This window comes from Ovis aries, chromosome 11 (assembly GCF_016772045.2).
Source record: "Ovis aries strain OAR_USU_Benz2616 breed Rambouillet chromosome 11, ARS-UI_Ramb_v3.0, whole genome shotgun sequence".
Taxonomy (NCBI): domain Eukaryota; kingdom Metazoa; phylum Chordata; class Mammalia; order Artiodactyla; family Bovidae; genus Ovis; species Ovis aries.
In genome coordinates, this window is record NC_056064.1 from 21,253,212 (window position 1) to 21,272,378 (window position 19,167).

At 46.8% G+C, this 19,167-nt stretch overlaps 2 protein-coding genes across 2 annotated transcripts in view; both read right to left on the reverse strand.

Moving 5' to 3' along the window:
- SLC6A4 (solute carrier family 6 member 4) overlaps positions 1 to 761 on the reverse strand; it is a gene marked incomplete at its 5' end in the record, with an annotated part of 32,310 nt that extends 31,549 nt beyond the window's left edge. Inside the window, 1 exon segment of the mRNA NM_001009446.1 lies at positions 388 to 761.
- An 11,080-nt stretch (positions 762 to 11,841) lies between these two features.
- Positions 11,842 to 19,167, reverse strand: part of BLMH (bleomycin hydrolase) — a 41,955-nt gene continuing 34,629 nt past the window's right edge. The window contains exon 12 of the mRNA XM_012185429.5: positions 11,842 to 12,805. Coding sequence (XP_012040819.1) covers positions 12,654 to 12,805 — 152 coding nt within the window. The 3' untranslated portion in view covers positions 11,842 to 12,653. The remainder of the gene's footprint in view (positions 12,806 to 19,167) is intronic.

The window sequence follows — 19,167 nt, forward strand, 5'->3', positions numbered from 1 at the left end:
CGTACGAGACTCGTTCCACTTGTGTCATTCGGAGATTTCTCTAGATATTTGGGCATTGTGTCCAGAAGGGCTCTCCCCGCGGAGATGCCTGCACACAGCCCCCTGCACGCGATGGCGGTCAGCGAAGAGCAAACAGAAGCTCTGGGTTGGAAGTAAAGCAACTTTTGCCTCCAAGCTCAGGACCTTCCTGGGCAACTGGGGCCGCCCCCCAGGCCTCCGGGGAGGAAGGAGCGCTCCGAGCTTATCGAACGCCCGAGTCCCCTGGTCCGACTCCGTGCGCACCCGCCCTGCCCAAACCCCCCGCGCCCGCCTCCAGGAGTGGGGGCGCCTCGCGGGATGAAGTTTTGGAGAAGTGGGCTTGGAAAGCCTGGAGGAAAGCGGACCCACCTGACGGGAGTCCGCGGAGGCTGGTCCGGGGCTTCGGAGCGGGCGACCCTCGCGCAGTCGAGGCACCGGGGCGCCGCTGCCTGTTCCGGCGCTGGCGCGGCCGTTATTTGTACTCTCGGCCCCTCACATGGTCTGATCTCTAGATATCCGCCGCCAAAGAGCTCTTTAAGATTTTTTGCGTCACTTTGAGCAGCAGAAACTTTACGTTTCCCCGCTCTGCCTTCCTCCTGGGGATGGGGAGGGCTGCGGGGCTGGGTGGGCGGGCGTTCCAGAGAGTGGCGGCGGGGAGCGGGGAGGCGTGGGCCGGGAGCCGGAGAGGGGGAAAGTGAAGGACCCCCCACTCGCACTACACACGCACACACACTCGCCCCGCTAGAGGACCAGAGCTCTGAGTAGAGAGGGAGCCTGCGGCGGGGAGGGGCGGGCAGCAGGCTGAGCGGAGCCAGAAGTCCTAACCCCTCGTGCTCTTTAAGCTCGCGGGGGAGGAGCTGCTCCACAGCCCACAGGTGTAGTTCCTCCCCCAGCCAATAGCTCCCGAAACTTTATGTGTAGGTTTCAGCTCGATATCACTTTCTCAGAACCATCTCTCTGGACCACGGACACCTCCCCTCACCCCCAACCCGAATCCGGCCCTATTTTTCTTCTTGGGACTTAGCCCCTGGCTCTCCGTCCGGCTTCACCGCTGGGACGTGAACCCAGCCAGGAAGAGCTCAGCTGAACTCTGGTCCAGAAGGACCAGAAGGAATTAATTCCTCGCTATCCCCGGTTCCTTCAATACAGCCCAGCCTAGTGGCTCAAGGTAAAAACTAGCAGGAGAAGTGAATGAATGAATGAAGCACTCTCCCACCTTGTTAGCCAGCTACAGGGGAAAGCAGTACAACAGAGGGTGTGGGTGGCGATCTGGTAAACGCGTGTGCCTGTGGTGTTGGGCGAGGGGATGAATTGCTAACAATATTTTAATTATCTGAAGAAAACCAACAGGAGCCTATTGTGTTGAATTATGTCAATACATTACTTTGATACTTTAAAAAAACAAGTTTAAAAATAAACTTAATGTTAAATTATCTTTTACAGTAAAAATTAATTTTAATTATTTAAAAATTTTAATTATTTAATAATTTTATTTTTCACATTTGAAAAGAACAGATGCAGTACTTGCTCCGGGATGTCCCTGAGGCTGAGATGGGAGGGCAAGGGCTGACCCGCCTACTTCTTCTCAGAGGCCAGGGTCCCAGCCAAGTAGAAGGCAGAAAAGAAACAGCAGTTACAAGTGTGCAACCCCTTCCTCCCCGCTCCCCCCACCCGCCACTTGGACTGAACAGAACCCAGAAAACTGAGGGAGAATCCGGCTGAGTGGACCTGGAGTCTGCAGGGACGGGTTGAAACAACCTTCACTGGGCGTGGGCGGCGCCCCAACCTGGGAGGAATCAGTGTGAGATTCTGGCGCCACCTAGACGTCAGGGTGGGGATTGCAAGCAGAGCGGGGCTGGCGACTCCCGGGGAACTTTGGGCGTTTCATCCCTGGGTCGTATCCTGGGATGAGAGGCCCACGTCAGGCAGCCCCTCCCTTCAGATGGACACTGTGTGTGACCACTGTGTGAACGAGTGTAACAAGTGTAAGGTGTGGTTCTGAGGAGGGCCTGGGAGGGGGCTGGGACCCCAGCCCTTGGCTAAGCCTCTTGTCTCCACCCAGTCTGTCCTCCACGTTGGCTCAGGGTGGCTTTTTAACACCATGCCAGAGTCTCACGAGCCTGTTGACCACTCATGACCTTCTTTCGAGACCTAATACCCATTCTTGCCCAGTCCCACCCCCACCCAGCCCCTCTCAGGGCTGTTTTCTTGGGTGTGGTCCCCTAGACCACGGGACCTGGGTGAAACCCCAGCTCTGACCCTGTACTGTCTGCACGGGTTTATTCCCACACAAGGAAGTTCCTTCTTCTGGGCTGGTGTGGCCTTTGGCTCCCTCGTGTGTAAAATAGGGATCACAAGGGTGGTGGGCACCCCCGCGTGCCGGGCGGGAAGGGGCTGACGTGTGCAGTAACACCAGTGCCCTCTCCGCCTGAGGGGCACTGCCCACCCACCCTCTCTCCTCCACTGGACCGCCTGGGCCAGTCTTCTCCCCTTGTAGTCTCTGGCCAAGGAGCACGATCAGAAAGAGCCGCTGGGATTACACAGACGCGACCTCTCCTTTGTTCCTCACGGTCTCCCTGGAAGAGTCCATGAAAAGTTGTTGCAGATGGGCCATCGACTCTCTGCACAGGCGCTTTCTCTTCTCCCCGTGGGTGTCGTCCCACAGAGACCAGGTGGCCTCCGCTGCCCCACTTTCGCCTCAACCAATCCAGACTCGCGCTTTCCTAACGCACAGCCTTCCCTGTCTTGCTCCCCAGGCTCGTGCCACACCTGCCCTGGCTCTCTCCAGCGTCCAGACTCCCTCCCAGCACCCCCGCTTATTTCCCCTGGGACATGGTGTAGTGTAGGTGACAGGGTCCATGGCCAGCCAGGTGCGGGGACAGCACCTCCAGAGCAGGATTTGCTGTCACTGTGAGCCCTGGGCTCGTCCCCATAGGGTTCTACCTAGAAGCCCCCAGGGGAGGCTGTCTCTGATCCGGTGAAGCAAGGCCAAGGGGAGGGGAGGGAAAGCCCTTCAGGAGTGCCACGGGCGGGATGTGCAGGGGGTGTGGGAGAGGAATGCCCCAAGGAAGGCAGACAGCGTTTGCAAGTAGGTGGTATGTGTCCTTGGTCACTTTTTCCTGGCCCCGGGTCTCCCATTCCTTATGAGCCTATTACCTCTGCTAGACAAGACCCTGTTTCCCCAGATTTGATAGGTGTCGTGACTACCGTATGCTCTATGATATCTTTGGGTCAAGGTTTCTGGTTTTACTTCCTTCCTGAGGGATTCCCTCCCCTGACTATAAACACTTTTGCTGGTGCCATGGTCTGGAAGGCAGCTGTGTTTACCTTCCATCTTGGCAGAGACGTTGAAGCCAGAAGCGCAAGTACCAGGATACCCCCAGCCCAGCTACATAGACCCGTGAGAACCCTCAGATCTTTCCTAAATGCCCACCTCCTCCACTGGGCTCTGAGTTCCCAAGGGAAGGGGCTCTGCCTCTCTCCAGGTCTTCACACCCATCCCTGCGTCAGCACACAGCACGCCCCACAAACAAGTGTTGGCAATGGACAGCTAGGGAGATGCCTTCTACTCTTAGCCGACTTGAAGTGTGTAAGAAGCAGCACTTTTGGGACTGGTGAGTAAATCATGGAATATCTGACACTGGAGAATTGCCCAGCAGTGAAAGGAGTGAGGCGGTTTTCTCTGTGTATTGAAATCCCTGTAAGCATGTAGAAGAAACTGGGAATCCCAAGTGCTTTGGAGGGAAAGGACACGAAGAGTAGGAGGGAACCCTGCTTTTTCACTGTATTACCTTTCATACTACTTAAATGTTTGTCATGTTGGTGATATTTTTCTACAACTTTTCCAGAAAAGCTTCATTTTAAAAAATTTGTAAAAGTTAAAGAAAAAAAAAAAAAAAGAGGAAAGGACTTCCCTGGTGGTCCAGTGGTTAAGACTGCGCTTCCAGTGCAAGGGGCACAGATTCAATTCCTGGTTGGGGAACTAAGATCCCCTATGGTGCACTGCACGGCCAAAAAATAAAAATGAACAAAATAACAATGAGAACAATAAAATATCTTTTAAAAAGAAAGAAAAAGAGAGGAGAAAGGGGCCCCAAGCTATGGCAAAGCAGGGGAGAAGCCTAGAGGATTTTCAGTGCAGCTCCCTCTCTTGCAGTGCAAACTGTTTCCTTCCCAAATGGGGCTGAATTACTCAGTACCACTGTAGGGTTTTTTTGTTTCCTTAGGAAGGAGGCAAATATTTTCTCTCTAACTTACTAATAAGGATGCTGTGAGCCAGGAGGTGACATCCAGGGCTTTGCTCAGGGTCTGAGCAAGAGGGACAGAATTATTTTTAGAACCCACGTTCTCTGCTTCTAGCCCCTGAAGTCACGCTCCTCCCCTCCCTCCCACTCCCAGCTTTCTCAGTCTGCTCAAGACGACAGAACACTCCCCTCTCTTTAGCTCTTCTTCCCCTCCAGGAACTTCAAGATAACTGGGGCCTCTGCATAGAGGGAGGTTTTCCCCCTCAGTCTCTTCTTGGAAAACTGATCACCCTCATCCTTGATGTCTGTGGTCACTGTGGTTAGAAGTTAGATTAAAATGGGTCAGTTTTTCTTTTCCTTCTCCAACTTCGAGCCCTTTCCTAACTATGATGACATTTACTGGAAAACTTCACTCATAGCAAGTCATCTGCTTTTGCCACAGGCTCATGTATATATATCTTATTTTGCGAACTACACGATAAACTTCTGAAGGGCAGGGAATTGCTTTAACCCCCCGAGGGCCTTGCTCGATGATGGACACATTGGAGAAGCTCTGTGAGAACTGTTATTACCAATAGCTCCCATCTATTGAGCATGTGTCTCCCACGTACAGATATTGTCTGCCTCCTTTTTTGTTCTTTTCCTACCACATGGGTAATATGCATTTTTCAACCCTTTGGCTGTATTTTGTGTTATTAAAAATAGATTTTAGTTTTTTCTCCTTTTTGAGCTGTGACCTTTCCTATATTTAATACATTTCAAAAAGCTTTTCAATAAAGATGGCGTGGAGACTGAGACTCAGAGAGGGTCAGTGACTGGTCCCTGCCCTACATGGCTCCAAGGGGCTCAGCCAGCCCCCCTGCCTGAGTCCCAAGGTGCTGGGATTCTCCCTCTCCTGGGCTGACTTTTTCTTTTAAAAATATTTTTATTTACTTTGGTTGTGTGGGGTCTTGGCTGCTGTGCGCAGGCTTTTCTCTCGTTGTGGTGAGTGGGGGTGACTCGAGTTGAGATGCACGGGCTTTTCATCACAGTGGCTCTTTTCGTGCAGAGCACAGGCTCTAGGGAACATGGGCTTCAGCAGTCGAGGCTCCCTGGCTCTAGAGCACAGGCTCAGTAGGCGTGGCGCAGGGGCTTAGTTGCTTTGAGACACGTGGGATCTTCCTGGACCAGGGATTGAACCCGTGTCTCTTGCAATGGCAGGTGGAATCTTTATCACTGAGCCACTGGGAATCCCTGCCGGGCTGACTTGAAGCCAGAAAGGTGCAGGTAGTGAGAAAAGTGAAGAAAACCTTGGAGGGGTCTACCTCCCCCTTCTACTCCCCTAAAGCCAGTCACCCTGAAATCTAGACCTTCCTGTTAAGCACTGACGTACGAAGATCCACAGGGGCTTTGTTCTCATTCTACTCGTCCCTCCTGAGCAAGTTAGTGCAAAGCCCACTTCGGATGTATACATAAACTTTTAATTGAATACAGCTGTCAGAATATAGGGCATTTCCCATCAGTCAGTCAACCATATTTACCATGAGCCAGGCTTGTGAATACAGTGGCGAGTAAGACAAAGCTGCTGCCCTTGGGGAACTGACAGGAAGAATCGACACATAAACATAGAAACAAACAAGAATTTTAGAAAGTGATAGAAGTGAAGGCAATCGATCCCAGTTATCGTATAGAGGCAAGGGTAGAGGTGGTGGAGGTGGTGGAGGTGGTGAGGTGGGGGCAGCTGGCTACTCAGTTGAGGTGACGGCCTTGATGTTTGAGCCGTGACCTGAATCATAAGAAGTCAGCCTTTAGGCTGAGGGAACAGTTTTAGGATGAGGGAACAGCTAGGAGGCGGGAATGCGCTTGGTGCATTTGAAGGACAAAGTGGGAGTGGGGTGTGACTGTCTGATGCAGGGTGAACAAGAATGGAAGGGAGGAAGTTGGGTCTGGAGAGGCGGGCAGGGGCCTCAAGGGAGGAGGCTGTGCGCCTGTCACTGAATGTGTCCATGAAGAACTTCAAGGATTCCTTATCCATCTTGGAGAAGTCTAGACAAGATGACCTCTAGGGGCCCTCTCGGGTGAGAGGCAAGTGGGCTGCAATTTAAGTCAAGCACATTCTGATACTTTCCACCATCTACCCGCCCTGTCTCAGCCACTCCATTCTTCTGCAAAGCAGATAATTTTTAAAAATAAAACAAAACATTGACTTAGGATAGGCTGAGAGATGGTTCCAGAGCCCACCCCATCCACTTTAAGAGGAGCTGCTAGATAGCTTTTCTCAAAGAGTAATCAAGAGAGAAAAAGCAGGTAGTATTCAAACTGTACCAAGGAAGACAAAAGGGCAGAAGGGCTTCCTACCTTCACTCAGTCCTGTTTGCAAATACCTGTGGCTGCTATGAATAGGACACTCCCCCTCTCTCTTCCTTTCCCTTTGTGGTCATGTGTAAAGGGTTTGTGGAGAAGGCAATGGCACCCCACTCCAGTACTCTTGCCTGGAAAATCCCATGGACGGAGCAGCCTGGTAGGCTGCAGTCCATGGGGTCACTAAGAGTCGGACACGTCTAAGCGACTTCACTTTCACTTTCATGCACTGGAGAAGGAAATGGCAACCCACTCCAGTGTTCTTGCCTGAAGAATCCCAGGGATGAGGGAGCCTGGTAGGCTGCAGTCCATGGGGTCGCCAAGAGTCAGACACGACTGAGCAACTTCACTTTCACTTTTCACTTTCATACATTGGAGAAGGAAATGGCAGTCCACTCCAGTGTTCTTGCCTGGAGAATCCCAGGGATGGGGGAGCCTGGTGGGCTGCCGTCTATGGGGTCGCACAGAGTTGGACATGACTGAAGTAACTTAGCAGTAAAGGGTTTGAATTTTGAAAAGGAAACAAGAACAACTCTGGCCAATTGATTCCTAGTTTTCAATCAAATTGTGTCACAGACCCCAAGGAAGTAGGCTCATCTTCATGAAAAGCAGCAATGGTTCTGAACAAGCAGTCCCAACTATGGGGATGCCCATCTGATACTACTTACCAGGAAAGAAAAATCTAGCCTCATCAGTGACTGTGGCCAGTCAGCAACAAGTTCCACCCAGGCCACACAATCAAAGAAGTGGGAATGAACATTCAAGTGCCCTGGCGCTGCCAACAGCAAATGAGAATTCAGTGGCTCTTTGACAACAAGCTGGAGCACGCTGATGGATCCACAGCCACATCCTGGAGGAACGATGTCTCATTATCAGGTCCTGGCTTCTTGGATGTGTAGGGTCAGCATGACTCTACATATCTCAAGAGGGTTCCTGGAGCTGGCAAGGACCTTCCAGAGGTAAGAGTATCATTGGAAGAGCGACAGGAAGACAATTCACACCTTCTCAGTTCCCAGTTCACCAGTCACCCAAATGTTAGCAAGTTCTCCCAGTTCAGACGGCTGGCTAAAACTCTGGCCCATTTCATCTTCGGTAGAGAAGACATACCCACCATCCTTTATGTTTCTCTCCACAGGATCCTAATTTTATTTGGAAAATAGCTTCTATTCAATATTTGGTTATGGAGATTATCTTTTATATATTTGGATTCGGTTAGTAATATTTGGTTAGGAATTTTGCATCTCTTTATGGAGGAGATTTGCATGTACTTTTTTCTTTTTTTGTTAGGGTTATGGCAGCCTCATAAAATAATCCTTTATGCCACAGAATAGCTCTTTATGTCTTTCTTCTTAACCTAATCGCAGTTCCCCGGAGAACACTTGCAATCTCTGCACACTAGGGCTCTAGGAGCCCAGTATGGCTGAGGATATTCAAAATGCAAATGCCCACATAGGGTACTTTCATCTTCAGCTCAGTTTCTGACCTCCAGGCCATAAACTAGTTTTCTCTATGGAGAAGAAATCTTGAATTGGCGCCTGCTGAGAGCGGGAGGGGCAAGCACCTAGCTACCCAAGGCAGGGAGGCAATCTAGCTTTCAGTAACCCAGAGTAACCCTCTGATGCTAGCATATCTGAGCTTTGGGGGTTGGGGGGGTCAGGGGAGAGGGTTACACAGTGTAAACTGGTTTGCTTATCACTAGCTGTCTCCACTGCTGAATCAGGATTCAACTTTTTCAGTTCTGCTAAATCTTTCAATGTCTCACTCTGCCTTTCAGTTTGTTTCTTCTCTCCCTTCTTCCCGGGGTTTGGGGATATATGTCTTCCAAACAGGTCCCTTCATTATCACTTCTGACAACATTAAGGGTATCTTATATTTTTCTACCTGCAGTATAATGGTAGCCTCCTCTCAACTTCTTTTGTGTGCGTCTGTACTTTTGGGGGGGATCAGTCTTACCCAATATGTTAATTTGCTTTTCTTTTTTTTAAAAGAGCCACTTGTAATATAAATGCAAAAGAGACAGTCTGTTTAGCAAATGGTGCTGGGAAAGTTGGAGAGCTGCATGTAAATCAATGAATTCAGAATACACCCTCACACCATGCACAAAAATAAACTCAAAATGGCTTAAAGACTTAAACATAAGACATGACATCATAAAACTCGAAGACAGCATAAGCAACACATTCTCTGACATAAATCATATCAATGTTTTCTTAAGTCAGTCTCCCAGTTTTCAGTCACTCAGTCATGTCCAACTCTTTGCGACCCCATGAATCGCAGCACGCCAGGCCTCCCTGTCCACCACTATCTCCCGGAGTTCACTCAGACTCATGTCCACCGAGTCCGTGATGCCATCCAACCATCTCATCCTCAGTCGCCCCCTTCTCCTCCTGCCCCCAATCCCTCCCAGCATCAGTCTTTTCCAATGAGTCAACTCTTCGCATGAGGTAGCCAAAGTACTGGAGTTTCAGCTTTAGCATCATTCCTTCCAAAGAAATCCCAGGGTTGATCTCCTTCAGAATGTACTGGTTGGATCTCCTTGCAGTCCAAGGGACTCTCAAGAGTCTTCCCCAACACCACAGTTCAAACACATCAATTCTTCGGCACTCAGCCTTCTTCACAGTCCAACTCTCACATCCATATGTGACCACAGGAAAAACCATAGCCTTGACTAGACGGACCTTAGTCGGCAAAGTAATGTCTCTGCTTTTGAATATACTATCTAGGTTGGTCATAACTTTTCTTCCAAGGAGTAAGCGTCTTTTAATTTCATGGCTGCAATCACCATCTGCAGTGATTTTGGAGCCCCCCAAAATAAAATCTGACACTGGCATCCAGTCCCATCACTTCATGGGAAATAGATGGGGAAACAGTGGAAACAGTCTCCCAAGGCAATAGCAATAAAACCAAAAATAAACAAATGGAACCTAATCAAACTTACAAGCTTTTGCATAGCAAAGGAAACCGTAAATGAAAAAAGAAAAAAAGACAACCTAAAGAATGGGAGAAAATATTTGCAAAATGATGCAACTGGCAAGAACTTAATCTCCAAAATATACAAACAGCTCATACAACTCAACAACAAGAAACAATCAACCCAGCTGAAAAATGGGCAGATGACCTATATAGACATTTCTCTATATACAGATAGCCGATAGGCATATGAAAAGATTCTCAACATCATTAATCATTAGAAAAATGCAAATCAAAACTACAATGAGCTATCACTTCACACCAGTCAGAATGGCCATCATTAAAGTCTACAAGTAACAAATGCTGTAGAGGGTGTGGAGAAAAGGAAAGCCCTCCCTCTCACACTGTTGGTGGGAATGTAAATTGGAGCAGCCACTATGGAAAACAGTATGGAGTTTCCTCAGAAACACTAAAGAGTTGCCATATGATCCAGCAATCCCACTCCTGGGCACATAACCAGACAAAACAATAATTCAAAAAGATACAACCGAAGTGTCCACTGACAGATGAATGGACAAAGAAGATGTGGTACATTTATACAGCAGAGTACTCAGTTCAATTCAGCTGCTTAGTCGTGTCCGACTTCCTGCGACCCCATGGACTGCTGTACACCAGGCTTCCCTGTCCATCGCCAACTCCAACAGAACAGTAAAATACTACTCAGCCATAAAAATGAATGACACAGTGCCATCTGCAGCAACACGGGTGCCATGAGAGATCACATGAAGTGAAGCCAGAAAGAGAAAACTACTGCCCGGTATCATTTATATGTGGAACATGGCGCAAATGAACCTAGTACACAACAGAAACAGACTCACAGGCCTAAGAGCACAGACTTGCGGCTGCCAAGGGGAAGAGCAGAAAGGAAAGGGGCGGACTGAGAGCTCTGGGTTAGTTGATGCAAACCATTACATTTAGAATGGATAAACAACAACAACAAAGGAAACTAAAAAGAAAATCCATCTGTTTAAAAAAAAATTCCATTTGACAATTTGCTTTTTTCTGAAACATTTAAGCCTTTTATGGACATTGAAATTATTGACACATTTAAGTTTCTATCTTATTTTGGACACAGTACCTGCCCTGTGTTTTCTCTCCACTATCTTGTTTATATATATATATATATATATATATATATATTCTTGATGGGAAAGTACATCCTGTTTTATTTTAGTAATCTGGAAACTTCTAGCACATATAATAAACATAGCAAAGCCTAAAGTTAATCAATGTACTGATCCTCTTCCTGAATGACATTAAGGACTTGAGAGTATGTATGCTTATTCTAATCATCTCCCTGGTTACCTATTTTTATGTATTTTGGTTTTATCTTCTCTGGAACTGTATGAGACTACCCATAGTCACTTCCTGTTCAGATGGTGCACGTTTATCACTTTCTTCAATTCTACATTCCTTTGTTGAATTTCAGAACTTCTGTATTAAGAGATCACTGTTGTTCTGCTTGGGAAACAATTTTTGAAATAGTCTTTTATTTCACCTCTGTTCTTCAAAGACAGTTTTGGTCAGTATAGAATTCTAGGTTCATGGTTAATTTCTAATTGTCCTTTGAAGGCACTTTTCACCGTCTTTGGACATACATAGTTGCTGATGAGAAGTCAGCAGTCAATTTCATTGTCTTTTCTTTGGAGGCAATCTGTGTTGTTTCTTCCTGGATACCTTTAAGATTTGTTCTGAGGTTTCACCATGATGTGTCTGGAAATGGATTTATCCTGCTTGGAACAGGATTACTAGAATATTGTAAACACTGATTAACACCTGAGCCTGTAACTTAATGTTATCTTGGAAAGTCCTGTGACAAACAATATTCCATGCTAGAACTAAGAAGATTCTTTCAAAGCCTGAAAGGCAGAGGACTCAGGCACCAACAGAAATGTTGATTAGGATGCTGTATTTCTTTGCTTTCAGTGAGAGGCCAGTCTTAGTAAAATACACACTCTTCAGCCCACTCTAAGGATGGACCCAGCCGGGCCTTACTTCCCACTCTTGCAGTGACCCTGTTGCTTGGAGAAATGATGGTTAAGCAGCAGAGGCACCAGCTCTTCTAAACATGGTGCCTAGAAGCCCTCTGCAGAAGCCAGCAAGGATCCGTACAGGCTGGGAAGGATCACACATCCCACAGAGAAGCCAAGGTGGAGACGCTCTGAACCATCTTGCTGTCTCTTCACTTTCAAGAACATGAGCCACCTGGCTACTTTCCTTTATAGCCAAATAAGCACACACTTCTTAGGTCAAATAAGCCAACATACTCTCATTTAGCAAAGTGTTTTATTCAAAAGCTTCTCAGCACCATCTAGTTGTCAGAAAGAATAGATGATATCCCTTTTTTGTGCCCACCCAACTCCCAATTCCAGAGGCAGAAGTTGAACCATTTGGCCAGAGCTCCCTCTAATGATTATAATTCAGATCATGATAAGGTTTTGGTTGTTCTCTCACCCACTTTCCCTGACCCTCTACTTAACCATGACTCAAGTAGAGCCGTGTTCTCCACAGTTCAGAACAGCTGGAAGGAATCATGTCAGTTTTGATCAACCTCCCATTCCTGGGCTATTCGAGGCACACAGAATTACCTTGACAAACACTGAATTCAGTGACTGCCACCTCAGAAGAACAGTGATACTGCCAGGCAGCATGCAGTTTTGAGAGCTCAACTATTAGGGCACCCTCCCCCCACGCTACTCTAGGAACAAGGGGCACTAGGACCACGTTCTCTCCACACACCTCAACTGCTCATCCTCTCCTGCCTTATCAACACAGACACAGAGCCAAACCGGTGTGACAGACTTAAGACAAACAATTACATCTGATTAAAACGCTAAGAGATCCTGAGCTGCTGGAGATGAGGAGAGTAGATAGTGTGACCTGATCTTTCCCTTTTTTTAAGAATATTTTGTTTCAGCATAAAGCACACTTTCCCAAAGAGGTTCCTGGAGTAGCAATCCAAGAGTCTGACTGTGTCCCGTGGGAACACACAGTCACCTATGTCACTTTGGCTTCAGTCCCTGGATCTGTCCTTTGCAGCTACTTCAGGTCCCACGGGAAAAGGAAAAGCTGGAGGCAACATCACTTGGCCAAAGCACCCATGGGGTCCCAGGCTGGCAGGACAATGGGTTCCTGCTCTAGTACAGCTAGCACCTCTTCAGGGACATGCTTCTTGTCCACCACCACTTCGTAGACGTACTCAGAGAACCACTCATCCGTCATGCACAGGTAACCTGGAGAAGAGAACAGGAGCCTCATGAATCCAGAGGGCAAGGGGCAAAGAGCAAAAACCTTACTGGCATTATGATAAAATCTTTTACAAAGCTATCATTTGTACATGTTTTTCAGCTTTCCCATCTGTAATTTCATTTCATCTGCTTATTTTTAAAATTTTTGTTTATCTATTTTTGGCTGCACTGGGTCTTTGTTGTTGCACACAGGCTTTCTCTAGTTGCGGCAAGCACGGCTACTGTTTGTTGTGGTTGAGATGGCCTCTCTTGTTCTGGAGCACGGGCTTTAGGTGCGTGGACTTCAGCAATTGTGGTCCTTGGGCTCTAGCACTCAGGCTCAGCAGTTGTGGCTCATAGGCCCAGCTGCTTTGTAGCGTGTGGGGTCTTCTCGGACCAGGGATTGAATTCCTGTCCCCTGCACTGGCAGGCAGATTCCTAACCAATGGGCCACCAGGGAAGCCCCCTGATGGAGTCTTATTAGCAATCTACAAAGTAGACAGGACAGCAGAGCAATGTTTTTACCAGTGAGAAAAACTGGGGCTCAGAGTAACTAAGTGATGAGCCCAGGTTACATGGGGGAAGTTCAGAGCTGGGCCTTGGACCGAAGATCCTGTGCGATTCCACTGCTCAGGCTGCCTCACTGAGGATGAGTCAGTGACCCTGAAGGTAGGTGGAAATGTTTCTTGTTCACACAGCCATATGTCGGGGGTTAATCTCTAGGATCAGAAGAGCAAGCATACCCATCCCACCTTCTCAGCATCACTGGCTGTTTTCTCTCATTCTTCTCTACCATAAATTTCTACCCAACAATCAGCTAAGCCATCAGGGGAATCCTGACGGGGCCTGGTCTTCATACCCAGGGAGCCACTTATTTGCAGATGATACTGTGTGAGTCTGTGTTTTCTTAGGAGGAAATCTGTGGTGAAGAAGAGAGAGTCGCCTGACCTATATTCCTTGCTGAGGCCCTGGGATTTATGGATCTCTCCAGTGGCAGGAATGAACAGGGGCACAGCAGTACTAACACCCCAGACTGAGGCTTATCTGAGAAAAAGTATGGTGTCCTCAGGCATCTGGTGACAAGACACCTGCCTCTTCCCATCAGGGAGACTATCCCAGGCTCCACTAGCGGTGGCAGGCTCAACTGCTTTAATCATGTCTGACTCTTTGTGACCCTATGGACTGTAGCCCACCAGGCTTCTCTATTCATGGGATTCTCTGGGCAAAAATACTGAAGTGGGTTGCCATTTCCTCCTCCAGAGAATCTTCCTGATCCAAGGATCAAACCTGTGTCTCTTAAGTCTCCTAGCACTGGGAGGTGGGTTCTTTACGACCAGCACCACCTGGGAAGCCCAAAGGCTCCACTAGGACAACATAAATTCCTCTTCAGAATCATACCACTACCAAACTGAAATGGGAAAACATTTCACCTGAGGCATTGCTAATATAAAGAGTGAAATTAAGGCAGGAGATGAAAGTGTGTGTATTTAAAATAAGGATGGGCCATGGAGAAAGCAGAGGACAAAAGTGTGTAACTGCACAGGTTACTACCTACACGCTGAGCACTCACAGTAACTAGCGATCTTCATCATCGTCTTACCATAGCTGGCACCTGCTATATACTAGATACTTGAGCCATTTTTTCTCTGCAAGTGTGCAAATCTAGGTCTGTGCTATATCACTTTCCACTAGAGAGGACCGAGAGAGGGAGAAGAGGTAGGTGTTCCTCAGGAGGTCCTCTAGTACATTGGTTCTCAAACTTCTTGGCCCCAGGCTCATGACTGTGAACTTAAAACTACCGAGGACTCTAAAAAGTTGTTGATACGGGTTATACTTAATGATGTTAACCACATTAAAAATTAAAATAGAAAGCTAAAAATACTGATTCACTTAGGAAAAAATAATTATATCCTCCAATACAAAATAAATTCTAGTAAGGAAAGTGGCATTACTTTGTGATGCAGAAGACAGCTGAATTCTTATATCTGCTTCTGTATGCAGTCTGCTGCAACTGTTCTTTTGGATGAAGCAGAAGCAGCAAATCTGGCCTCATGCAGATATGCTGTCAGAGGAAGGAAGACCTTGTAGATGTCCTAGGAGGGTCCCAGGGACCTGGCAGGGGTCCTCAGGGCCCACTCTGAGAACTGCTGCTCTAAAAGCAAGGCTGATTTAAATAATTAAAAGGCAATGGGACGGTAAGTCTACTTTTATAAACGAAATGGTACGACAGAGGACATCATTTAACTTGAGAACAGGACTGCTTCGGGGAGCTCGTCTCTGCCGCGCTCTGCCCCTCCCTGGCAGGAGTCAAGGCAGCGCATCCTGACGTGGCCCTGCACCTTTGCCCTCAGGAAGCGCATCCTGACGTGGCCCTGTGCGTTTGCCCTCAGGAAGTGCATCCTGACGTGGCCCTGTGCGTTTGCCCTCAGGAAGTGCATCCTGACGTGGCCCTGTGCGTTTACCCTCAGGCAGCGCATCCTGACTTGGCCCTGCGCGTTTGCCCTCAGGCAGCGCATCCTGACGTGGCCTGCGCCTTTGCCCTCAGGAAGCGCATCCTGACGTGGCCCTGCGCCTTTGCCCTCAGGAAGCGCATCCTGACGTGGCCCTGCGTGTTTGCCCTCAGGCAGCGCATCTCCTGACGTGGCCCTGCGCGTTTGCCCTCAGGCAGCGCATCCTGACGTGGCCCTGCGCGTTGGCCCTCAGGCAGCGCATCCTGACATGGCCCTGCGCCTTTGCCCTCAGGCAGCTCATCCTGACGTGGCCCTGCGCGTTTGCCCTCAGGAAGCGCATCCTGACGTGGCCCTGCGCGTTTGCCCTCAGGCAGCGCATCTCCTGACGTGGCCCTGCGCGTTTGCCCTCTCCAGAAAAAGCCAAGGAAAGGCCGCCAGCACTCATGCCGCTCCGTTCTCAACAGGAGACACCAGGAAGCACACACACAAACATTCCCAAGTCCCTGGCCTCTCACATCACCCACGTCACTGCCACTGAGTTTCAGCAGCCAAAGCTTGGTCAGTTGAAGGGCCAGCCAGTACCATTTCTTGCTGCATCCTAAGTAAATGCTTCCTGAAAAAAAGTTTCAGCATCTGCCTTGCCCATGAGGAGTTTTCAGTGGGCAGGAGACCAGGCTACTAAGTGCCACACCATCTGAGATAGGAGGCATCCTTCCCCTCACCCTAATGCTCGCTGAATGAATCCTGAGAGGGGCTTGGGGCAGGCAGAGAGGCAGGTGAAGGATGGAGGCAGATTCATGTAATAAAGTTCTGTGTCCTTTCAACAATACTATCATCACACAATCAAATGAGTCTTCAAAAAATGCCTGGAGAAAATGGACAATAAGTACATCTACGCTATCTTGTTCCAAAAGCAGGAGATAAGATTAAGTCCTCACAAATTAAAACTCCTATCGATTGTAATCCACCCTTTCAGGGTCCCCGCCAAGAGGACCTGCCTTGATTAGTCTCTCTCTTCAGGATATGAGTTCTCTGGGGGCCCACAAAACCTCCCAGTCTAGGTGGCTGCCAAGTAATTGCACCCTGGGTAGATAATGACCTTGTGGCTGCTGTAACTGTTGATACTGCGTGTCCTGGAGTTTGACTGAGGAGATTAGGATCAGTGTGTCTGAAACCCGAGTGAGTGCTGTGGAGAGGAGCAGCGAGGTGCCCACTCAGGCAGGATTAGAGTGGCCATCTTGATCTGAGGAAAGATGCAGCTTCTAGCCCTCATGTACCTTGGCCACTGGAAACTGGCGTTCCCCAAAGACCAAAGAAACAAACAAAAAAGGAAAACAAAAATCTGCCCCAAGGATCCTGGCATTGCATTCAGGGAAACAAATGGACAAGTAGATAAAGAAAGTCAGCTTTAGGGACTAAGGTGAAATTAAATTTTGTTTAAACATTAAATGTCTTGCTTACACGCAAGAAATAAAATAAAGAAAGGAAGAGGAAGAAATAAAATAAGTGAACAGTCCCTCAAAGACACTGGCAACATTTCCATATCTGTTAAGAGAAAGAGCAGCATGGGTCTGTAAAGGGAGAAACAGCAATCTGCAGATATAGCTCTAGACAGGTTAGGCCTAATGCACTCAGAAACAAAGGGATTCCAATGGGTTCATTTAAGGGAAAGAAAAACTTTACCCTAAAAAATCAGTTTTCTGAAATCCTACTAAAGATCTAAGTTTTAAACCTTTCAGACATAAATTAAGGTGATAAGTATATTATTATTTATAAATGAGAAATGTTTTGCTTTGTACTATGAAATAGTTCACCTCACTAACAAAACTACTTGTGGTTCAATTTTTGTTGTTGTTGCTATTTTTAAAAAAGGTATGACAAAATCAAGTTACTGTTCTGCTGTGATGAATCTGTCTGGCAGCCTGAACCTAAGGAAGCCAGACGACCGAGGCCTCATTAAGTCACTGCCAATCTTTCACTTGATGCTGATAACTCAGGGCTGAAGAAAGGCTCCCAGAAAGGGAAGGAAAGCCTCACTGACACTTGCCTCATATTTCAAACTTCCTAATAAATAGTGAGAAATCACTCCACAAAATATTAATCAGTCATTTAAAATGAAGTTGCAAAGACTATGCAGTAACATGGAAAAATGTTTAAGTGATAAAAGTATATAAAAATAGTGTATCCTTTATAATGATGTTAAAATTCCAAATACACAGGGGGACAAAACATGAAAAACAATGATAACTTTATATCCCGGAGTAGGTGATTTTCCCTTCAAAATTCTGAAATATTATATTGCTTTTGACTCCTTAAAGATAATCCAAATAATTAATGCTCCTTATAAAAAATCTCGTAAGGACAGAGGGAGGAAGATGATAAAATGAAGGAAGAGGAGCAGAAGGAAGAGGTGGATGAAAAGAAGACAAATACACATTTTAAAACTGCCTACAATCCCGCCATCCTGGGTTAGACCCTGTGCATGAGTGCATGCTAAGTTGTTTCAGCTGTGTCTGACTGTCTGACTCTGGTGGACTACAGCTAGCCCACCAGGCTCCTCTATCCATGGGATTCTCCAGGCAAGAATACTGGAGTGGGTTGCCATGCCCTTGTCCAGGAAATCTTCCCAACCCAGGGATCGAACCTGCATCTCTTATATCTCCTGCATTGGCAGGCAGGTTCTTTACCACTAGCGCCACCTGGGAAGCTCAGTTTAGGCCCTAGTTAGATTTTTATGTCCTGGAGAAGGAAACAGCAATCCACTTCAGCACTCTTGCCTGGAAAATCCCATGTACATCCTCTGATAAAAACTTATATGTGTAGACGCTATACGTTTAATAAAAATGAGATAGCATAATGTTCTTATACCACAGAGTATCACATATGCTGTTTTCCAATATTGCTCTTTTCATATTAATAAAAAAACTATCTACACTATAATTTTTAAGTACTGAATTTATGAGTAAAACCAAAATGTGTTTAATTCCCTACTGTTGGAATCTGAATTATTTTTTCATGCTTAGAAACAACACTGCTATAAACAATTTTGTAATTAAACCTCTGTGTACATCCTTAATCATCTACTTAATTTCTTTGTGTCCTTATCAATAATGGGTATATATAATTACAACTTTCTTTTTGGGTCCAATCTGAACTTTTGTCTGTGGATGCTTGCTATTCAGTTTTCTTTCGTAAAGAGTCTGTTTGGGACCTCTGCCGAATTTTAACTGGTATATTTGCCATTTTCACAGTGATCAGTAATAGGGCTCTCTATATTAATATAATGATTGCAAACATTTTTTCTATTATGTAATTTGCCTTCTAATTTAGTTGATGATGTTTTCTAGTATACTAAATTTTTTTTTTATGAAGTCAAATTTATCAATCTTTTCCTTTATGGCTTCTAAGGTTTTTTTTGTTATGTTTATAAACATTTTTGTTTGATGTTTCCACATCAGTAGTTTCATTATCTTGCATTGTCTGGATGTACCATAGTTTAACCAGTTTCGCCACCAATACTTTGGCCACCTAATGCGAAGAACTGACTCCTTAGAAAAGACCCCAAAGCTGGGAAAGATTGAAGGCAGGAGGAGAAGGGGACAACAGAGGATGAGACGGTTGGATGGCATCACTGACTCGATGGACATGAGTTTGAGCAAGCTCCAGGAGTTGGTGATAGAGAAGCCTGGCATGCTGCAGTCCTTGAGGTCATGAAGAGTCGGACACAATTGAGTGACTGGACTGAACTGATAAACATTTCCCTGCTATTATATTGAAAAAAAAAAAATTGAAAGCAAAGTAGGGTAAGTGGTAAGAAAACGTAAGAAACACAGTCTCAATGAAAACCACTCATTAAGGCCTAGACACAGCTATGAACACACGCAATTTCATAGGTAATTAAGTAGTAACAATCTGTCA